The 10,000-nt window shown below is 36.0% G+C and overlaps 1 protein-coding gene across 1 annotated transcript in view; it reads left to right on the top strand.

Annotated features, from left to right (window-relative positions):
• The window catches only part of uhrf2 (ubiquitin like with PHD and ring finger domains 2), a 38,142-nt gene that overhangs the window by 12,099 nt on the left and 16,043 nt on the right, over positions 1–10,000 (top strand). The window contains exons 3-4 of the mRNA XM_079846869.1: positions 1,299–1,564; positions 8,987–9,205. Of these exons, the coding sequence (XP_079702995.1) occupies positions 1,299–1,564; positions 8,987–9,205 (485 nt within the window). The remainder of the gene's footprint in view (positions 1–1,298; positions 1,565–8,986; positions 9,206–10,000) is intronic.

The following is a 10,000-nucleotide window of genomic DNA, read 5'->3' as shown; positions in this document are numbered from 1 at the left end:
AAAATATTACTTTGATAATAACATTTTAAAATATAATTTAATTTTATATATATTTTTAGATATTATTATTATTATTGTTTATTTAATTTACCATTAATTCATTGCACTTTGAATTAATTTAATTTACTCATTAAACTAAAAATGCTACAAAACATTACATGCATTTATGATAATTATAAATTTGATCAATATAATTTAATATTTAGATGAGTTGTGTACCAAAATCAAAGTGTGAATTTTAACATAACGTATAATATAGCCTAACATTCATGACATATAATAATAATAATAATAATAACCTAAAATATTATTTTAATAAAAATGGTAATAATCATATTTTCAAATGATATTTGTTTTAATATTTATGGTGGTGATTGTTGTTTTTATAATTCATCTCATTCTACCCTGTGAAATATTTGTTTATTCAGTTTTGTTCAGTTTATATCTCACAATTCTGACCTTTTTCTTTGCAATTCTGGCTTTTTTCTCATAATTCTGACTTTTCTCGCAATACTGACTTTTTATTCTGACTTTTTTCTTCCAATTCTGGCTTTTTTCTCATAATTCTGACTTTTCTCGCAATACTGACTTTTTATTCTGACTTTTTTCTTCCAATTCTGACTTTTCTCGCAATACTGACTTTTTATTCTGACTTTTTTCTTCCAATTCTGACTTTTTTCTCGCAGTCTGACTTTTCTCGCTATCTTTTTCTCGCAATCTTTTTCTCGCAATCTTTTTCTCGCAATCTGACTTTTCTCGCAGTTCTGAATTTCTCGCAGTCTGACTTTTCTCGCAATTTGACTTTTTCTCGCAATCTGACTTTTCTCGCAGTTCTGAATTTCTCGCAGTTCTGACTTTTTTCTTGCAATTCTGACTTTTTTCTCGCAGTCTGACTTTTCTCGCAATCTTTTTCTCGCAATCTGACTTTTCTCGCAGTTCTGAATTTCTCGCAGTCTGACTTTTCTCGCAATTTGACTTTTTCTCGCAATCTTTTTCTCGCAATCTGACTTTTCTCGCAGTTCTGAATTTCTTGCAGTTCTGACTTTTTTCTCGTAATTCTGACTTTTCTCACAATACTGACTTTTTTTCTCGCAATTTTGAGTTTATATCTCGCAAGTCTGACTTTTTTCTCACAATTCTGACTTAAATAACAAATAAATAAGGTGTGATAAACAAATAAAGGCAGTGGCTTGAGCAAATAGGCAGTTGAATCACAGTGACTGATAAGACAGTTAATCATGAGCCTGTAAGTGTGATGATCATGATGCGTACCTGTTTCTTGTTTGCGTTGTGTTCAGGTGAACGAGTTGGTGGACTGCAGAGACGTCAGTATCGGCGCCTGGTTCGAAGGCATCATTGCTAAAGTCACTCCTGCCAGTAAAGGACAGAACAGGGTGGGCCGACCCAGCAAACGCACTAATGGCAAACTGGAGTCTGAGGCGAACGCCGACTCTACCAGCGCGCCGGAGAAAGGGTTAAACACGGACAACAGCCAATCGACAACCTCCAAAACAGATTCAGCAAACAGCCGCCAGGACGTCTTGTACCACATTAAATATGAAGAGTAAGTGCATCATGGGAAGGAAGTCTCTTTATTTCCCCCCCTCTGGTCTGGATTTTAATTGGATTCTTACCGTGGTGCGGTGGATTGGTATTGCTGTGATTTGCATGATGGGATGCGTTCTGAATGGGGTAAGTGTATCGCTTCCGAAAGCAAAGCAATGCATGCTGGGAAACCAAGCTGATCCAAGAACAGTGTTTGTTGAGGTTAGTAACAGGAACTAGTGCACGGGTCACCTGGGTCTGATTCAGAGTGTGAACCAAGATTATTATCGTAACATTGTAACATTTCTGTTTATAGAAATATAGCTAAAATAAAATATAAACTACTTTAAAATCAGAAATAAACTGAAATTAACATGAAAAAAAGCTAATTCAAAATATTAAAGTCCCCCTGTGGTGTAAATCCAGCTTTTAATGTTGTTTATGTGTCTATGTGGTGTTTTTAGTATACAAAGCATGTGTAAATTCATAAGTCGACAGCATTGCTGAGTATTTCCTCCTTAAAACTGCAGTGAACCAAAGACAGTCTCAAAAACACACTTTGAAATCGCTGGTGTTTCTGACGTCACAAACTACCTTGTAACCAATCAGATCAACGTGTGATCGTCAACCAGTGGATCTCTGAGTGAGTGAGTGAGTGAGTGAGTGGAGGCGGGGCTCAACACGCTTTGAAATCGCTGGTGTTTCTGACGTCACAAACTACCTTGTAACCAATCAGATCAACGTGTGATCGTCAACCAGTGGATCTCTGAGCTGAGTGAGTGAGTGAGTGGAGGCGGGGCTCAACACGCTTTGAAATCGCTGGTGTTTCTGACGTCACAAACTACCTTGTAACCAATCAGATCAACGTGTGATCGTCAACCAGTGGATCTCTGAGTGAGTGAGTGAGTGAGTGGAGGCGGGGCTCAACACGCTTTGAAATCGCTGGTGTTTCTGACGTCACAAACTACCTTGTAACCAATCAGATCAACGTGTGATCGTCAACCAGTGGATCTCTGAGTGAGTGAGTGAGTGAGTGAGTGGAGGCGGGGCTCAACACGCTTTGAAATCGCTGGTGTTTCTGACGTCACAAACTACCTTGTAACCAATCAGATCAACGTGTGATCGTCAACCAGTGGATCTCTGAGCTGAGTGAGTGAGTGAGTGGAGGCGGGGCTCAACACGCTTTGAAATCGCTGGTGTTTCTGACGTCACAAACTACCTTGTAACCAATCAGATCAACGAGTGATCGTCAACCAGTGGATCTCTGAGCTGAGTGAGTGAGTGAGTGAGTGAGTGGAGGCGGGGCTCAACACGGTTTGAAATCGCTGGTGTTTCTGACGTCACAAACTACCTTGTAACCAATCATATCAACGTGTGATCGCCAACCAGTGGATCTCTGAGCTGAGTGAGTGAGTGGAGGCGGGGCTCAACACGGTTTGAAATCGCTGGTGTTTCTGACGAGTTGTCAGTTGTCGAGTTGTTTCTGGATGTTGTCAGTATTGCCGTCCCTGACAGATACACACTTCTCCGAGAGACACACACTTCTCCGACAGACACACACTTCTAGTGTCTTCTTTGAAGAGAACTGTGGACTTTGTAAAGAAACCGCCAGCGTTTAAGAGATCAGACGCGCATCAAACCCAATTGGTTCCAAATGCCATAAATTTGATTGCTCTGAGATATTAAGACACAATGTGGCCCAGATACAGTCGACATGATTGTGAACAAGCCCAAACGTGATTTTATGACCTGTCATATATACTTTATAATAGTCATCATGTCATAAAATGGTTTGTCTTAGGTTTTTAACATAAATTTTAAAAAAGTTTAATAATAGCATTGCTTATTTATTTAAATGTTAAAAACTTAAATACATGTCATTACAATTTATTTTTTTTATTTTTTAAATGATCTAAAGTCTTTAAAAAAAAATGAATAAAACAAAAATGTGTCGGTTTATTTAAATGTTAATAACTTAAAAACATCATATTTTTTATTTTGTCTCCACAACTACTTATTTTAATATTAATATTTAAAATGATTTGTCTTTCGGTTTTAACAAAAATATAAAAATCTATTTATTTAAATGTTAAAAACCTAAAAACATGACACCATATTTTTTAAATATTTAAAATGATCTAAAGTCTTAGTTTTTTTTTTAAATAAATGAATAAAACTAATTTGAATAATAATAATATATTTGTTTATTTAAATGTTGATAACTTAAAAACACGTAAACTGACATCATTTTTTATTTTGTCTCCACAACAACTGTTTTTAATATATTAATATTTCAATAAATGTATATTAAAATTAATATTTAGAATAGTTTTTTAGCATTTAAATGCTAAATAAAATAAAACATGTTTAAATAATATTATTTGTTTATTTAAATGCTAAACTAAAAATATGTGCAATGATAACATACATATATTTTTGTCTCCGCAACAACTATATTAATATTTAAAATGATTTCTTGGGTTTTTTAAATAAATAAATAAATAAAGCATGTTTAAATAATAACATCTGTTTGTTTGTTTAAATGTTAAAAACTTAAAAACATGTAAACTAAAATCATATTTTTTTATTTTGTCCCCACAACAACTGTTTTATATATTAATATTTAAAATGATTTCTCTTTTTAGCATTTAAAAAATGTTTTATTTAAACATGTTTATTTTTCCCCACAGCAACTTTTTAAGATTATTTATATTAATATCTAAAATTATTTATAAGGTTTTTAACATAAATAAATACATCATGTTTAAATTATATTTTTTGTTTGTTTGTTTGTTTAAATGCTAAAAACCTCAAACCATGAACAAATCAATTAACAGTCAATTATATAAATCTGCTCACACTCGTAGTTTCTGTTAATAATGTGTGAAAGCAAGCAGAAGTTCCAGACAAAATATCTGAATATTTATTTCTTTATAATAGCGTTCGCTGATGAATCATTCACAATAAGACAAGAAGCACTTACGAAAAAGCTAGGTCATCATCATATTAGTAGAATATTGAATATGATTGTGTGTTTTTAATACATTAGATGTCTTAAATGAGTCGGTGTGTTCTGTGTTCAGATCCGGGTTTGTTGGACGGTGTGATTTGTTTGCTAGTTTTGTTGAAGATGCTGATAACTCAGCCATAACTCACTCATAACTCAGCCATAACTCAGCCATAACTCACTCATAACTCAGCCATAACTTACTCATAACTCAGCCATACCTCAGCCATAACTCAGCCATAACTCACTCATAACTCAGCCATAACTCACTCATAACTCAGCCATAACTCACTCATAACTCAGCCACAACTCACTCATAACTCAGCCATAACTCCCTCAATAACTCAGCCATAACTCACTCATAACTCAGCCATAACTCACTCATAACTCAGCCATAACTCACTCATAACTCACTCATAACTCAGCCATAACTCACTCATAACTCACTCATAACTCACTCATAACTCAGCCATAACTCACTCATAACTCACTCATAACTCAGCCATAACTCACTCATAACTCACTCATAACTCACTCATAACTCAGCCATAACTCAGCCATAACTCACTCATAACTCACTCATAACTCAGCCATAACTCAGCCATAACTCAGCCATAACTCACTCATAACTCAGCCATAACTCACTCATAACTCAGCCATAACTCACTCATAACTCAGCCATAACTCACTCATAACTCAGCCACAACTCACTCATAACTCAGCCATAACTCACTCAATAACTCAGCCATAACTCACTCATAACTCAGCCATAACTCACTCATAACTCAGCCATAACTCACTCATAACTCACTCATAACTCACTCATAACTCACTCATAACTCAGCCATAACTCAGCCATAACTCACTCATAACTCAGCCATAACTCAGCCATAACTCACTCATAACTCAGCCATAACTCACTCATAACTCACTCATAACTCAGCCATAACTCACTCATAACTCAGCCATAACTCAGCCATAACTCACTCATAACTCACTCATAACTCAGCCATAACTCAGCCATAACTCACTCATAACTCAGCCATAACTCAGCCATAACTCACTCATAACTCAGCCATAACTCACTCATAACTCAGCCATAACTCAGCCATAACTCAGCCATAACTCACTCATAACTCACTCATAACTCAGCCATAACTCAGCCATAACTCACTCATAACTCAGCCATAACTCAGCCATACCTCAGCCATACCTCAGCCATAACTCACTCATAACTCAGCCATAACTCACTCATAACTCAGCCATAACTCCCTCAATAACTCAGCCATAACTCACTCATAACTCAGCCATAACTCACTCATAACTCACTCATAACTCAGCCATAACTCACTCATAACTCACTCATAACTCACTCATAACTCAGCCATAACTCAGCCATAACTCACTCATAACTCAGCCATAACTCAGCCATAACTCACTCATAACTCAGCCATAACTCAGCCATAACTCAGCCATAACTCACTCATAACTCAGCCATAACTCACTCATAACTCAGCCATAACTCAGCCATAACTCAGCCATAACTCAGCCATAACTCACTCATAACTCACTCATAACTCAGCCATAACTCAGCCATAACTCACTCATAACTCAGCCATAACTCAGCCATACCTCAGCCATACCTCAGCCATAACTCACTCATAACTCAGCCATAACTCACTCATAACTCAGCCATAACTCCCTCAATAACTCAGCCATAACTCACTCATAACTCAGCCATAACTCACTCATAACTCACTCATAACTCAGCCATAACTCACTCATAACTCACTCATAACTCACTCATAACTCAGCCATAACTCAGCCATAACTCACTCATAACTCAGCCATAACTCAGCCATAACTCACTCATAACTCAGCCATAACTCAGCCATAACTCAGCCATAACTCACTCATAACTCAGCCATAACTCAGCCATAACTCACTCATAACTCAGCCATATAATCATGCGTAGTTATGATCGCAGAATAAATACACTTATCAGCTTTTAAAAGGAAAGGAAAAGCACTCACTGCATCTATAGGGCGGTCGAGCGATTACATCGATTATTACCCTAAGTGCAATTAATGAATCGAATTAAACTCAAATGAATCGCACATTAATTTTGTCTGAGATGGATTTATTGTTGCTTATTATTATATATTTGTGTTTTAAGTCATTTTAAAGGCTGTTGGATCTATTTTTTATCCGATTAATCGATGGAATAATCGGTAAAATACTCGATTACTAAAGTAATGGATATCTGCATATGGAAGTGTGTGATTTTGGCTCAACGAATGCATTTGTAGGCGGCGATTGATTGAGCGTTCGCTGCACCGTTGTGATGTTGATATAAATTGAATAGATGTAATATTGACAGATATAGTGAATCTTGAATCGATGTTAGGAAGATGACTAGTGTGTGCCGACAGCAGAAATGTGTGTGTTCGTGCGATACGCCTGAAGCCTGTGACGGATAAACACCATCACTTCATTCAGCGTTAAACACTGTCGGGAGTCTCGGGACTCATCAGTTTTACACCGATGAACACATCAGATCATCATCAGGTAAACAGGAAGCAGTAACGGTACATGATAAACAATAACTGATGATGATGATGAGCAGGACTGATGAAGAATGTTATCAGTAGACTGAAGAAATCTGTTTATTTTCTGGAGTCCACGGGGTCAGACGAGCCCGGAGCTGAAGAAACGCCCTCATTAACACACACACACACACACACACACATATACACACACACACACACACATTAACACACACACACACACTCTCACTCTCTCACACACACACATTAACACACTCATTCACATACACACATTAACACACACACACATACACACAAGGTTTTTCTGCTGCTTTCTGTGTGTGTGTGTGTGTGTGTTATTGATATTGATATTCAGAACATGAGCGTGTCGAGCATCAGAAGAGTGAGAGCGGATCCAGACAGACAGATGGACAGACAGAAACACACACACACACTGTTTCCAGTCTTAATCTTCACGTCTGCTGTTCGTTGTTTCTCATGTGATGGTGTTTTCAGAGCAGCATTAATAGAGTGTGTGTGTGTGTGAGTGTGTGTGTGTGTGTGTGTGTGTGTGTGTGTGTGTGTGTGTGTGTGTGTGTGTGTGTGTGTGTTTTCAGCCATTGTTACGGAGCGTGAATGCGGTCAGAGCGACAGTGTTTCTTCCAGATGTTTTCTGAAACTCCACTTAGTGTCGTTGCTCCTCAAAATGGCGTGTCGTACGAGACGTGTGTGTTTCACCACTGATGTGACGTGTGTATCCTCGGGAGATTCGTGTTGTGGCGTGGGATGAAAACGTTCAGAATGACTCGTTTCTGTCGAGATCTAGAGATCAAGGCGTCTGATATACGGCAGGTTAGAGGTGATCAAATCAGCCGAATAACGTCCCCTCAGAAGTTCATAGTTCAGCGGTTTATCATTCACATGTTCACGGTTCTCTGATGTCAGTTCATGGTCACATGACATGCAGGTCTACAAATAAAATATAGGTTTTCGTTTCTTTCTTTTTTTGGCAAGAGTGTTCAGTTATTTATTTTAAAATTATTTTGATGTGACATTTTTTTGATTTAATAAATTTTTAGCAAGTGTTTTATTTGGACTGTTCTTATTTTATTTTTTTATTTGACATTTTTATGATTTAATTTATTTTTAGCAATTTTTATTTTGATTTATGTTTTAGAAATATTTATTTCAATTTGAAAATGTATATGAATACATTTTTTGTGTTTTATTTTGATTGTTTCTTATTATTTATTATTTACTTTTTGAGATTTTAAACATTTTTGTTTTATTATTATTGTTTTTATATTATTACTTAAAAAAAACATTTTTATTTTGACGGCTTTAATTTTGTTTTGTTTTTATTCATAGATTCATATTAATTTGACATTTTTATGATATATGATTACATTTTTTAAATGATCTTTTAATTTGATAATTTATATGAAATACATTTTAGTCGTTTTTATTTTTTATTTAATATTTATATACTTTATTTTTAGTAAGTGTTTTATTTTGACTGTTTGCACTTAAAAAAAAAATTTGTATATATATATATTTTTTTTTTTATTATCTAATTAGCTTTCGTTAACCCAAGTTTCGGAAACCGTTCTTTAAATAAATCATTCGCAGTTTTATCTTGTGACTCTTGTTAAAAACAAGCCCGAACATGTCAACTTCTGACCCAATGGAGTGAGTTTGGGGGCGGGGCTACCCGTTTGACTGACCAATGGCAGAAGAGGGCAGTGCTCAGGAAACCTGTTTGAAAACAGTCATTATTGCAGTTCTCAGTTTTGGTGAAGCACATGATGTTTCTCTCAGCCATCTGTGGTTCAGTCTCTAGTTAAACATTCGTTCGTTGATGACGCTGATGACGCTGGTCTTGTTTCAGTTACCCGGAGAACGGCGTGGTCCCGATGAGCCCGGATGACGTGCGTCCGCGGGCCAGAACTCTTCTGAGCTTCGACCAGCTCCAGGTGGGAGATGTGGTGATGGTCAACTATAACCTGGAGCTTCCCGAGGAGCGAGGCTTCTGGTACGACGCCGAGATCTTGACCCTGAACGCCGTCTCGCGCACCAACAAAGAGATCCACGTCAAGATCCTGCTGGGGTGAGCGCTCGCTTTCACTGCAATGCTCGATTCCAACATTCAGATCTGTGTTCTGGTCCAGAGAGAGCCGTGGTCATGAAACAGCTTCACTAACCGTCTTTTCAACACACATTATTTCTGTCTTACAGTCCAGATTCAGATTATCACAGAAGTACTGGGGTAAAAGATTATAGTTCAGATGTAAACACTGATGTGTACAGTAGAGATCAGAATAGAGTAAATCACCTTTAGAAAGTAACTCAAACAAAGATTGTATCAATTACATCGTTACACCAGTAGGTGGAGACAAGCGACTGTTAAAAACACGTCTGTCATTGAATCATTCATTCAAGAGATCCGTTCAAAAACACTGATTCTTCCAGTAATTAATCAAGTGAAGTCATTGGTTTTTGAAATTATTTAAATATTAATTTGTTAATATTTAAATATATAAATGTAATAATATTAAATACATTTTAAATAAGTTTTTGAATTCAAATTATTACCACCATTTTTTATGTTAAATAAAAAAAATTAGAAAACAGATTTTATTAAAAAATAGATCATATTATTGATACATTATTACATGTTAAATACATTTTTCAATTGATGTTCTTTTTTATTACTGAAAATTGATTTAATGAAGTGAAGTCTTTGAGTGAGTCAAAAACACTTTTGAGACAAAAAGAGATTTGTTCAAAAACACTGATTCATCCAGTAATGAAACAAATGAAGTCTTTATGAGTGAGTCATTGAATCATTTATTCAAGAGATTCGTTCAAAAATGCTGATTCATGCAGTAATGAAACAAGTGAA

The sequence above is a fragment of the Squalius cephalus genome (genome assembly GCF_949319135.1).
Source record: "Squalius cephalus genome assembly, chromosome: 17".
Classification (NCBI taxonomy): domain Eukaryota; kingdom Metazoa; phylum Chordata; class Actinopteri; order Cypriniformes; family Leuciscidae; genus Squalius; species Squalius cephalus.
Note: the sequence above shows the minus strand (reverse complement) of the source record. Positions and strands in the feature narration are given on the sequence as shown.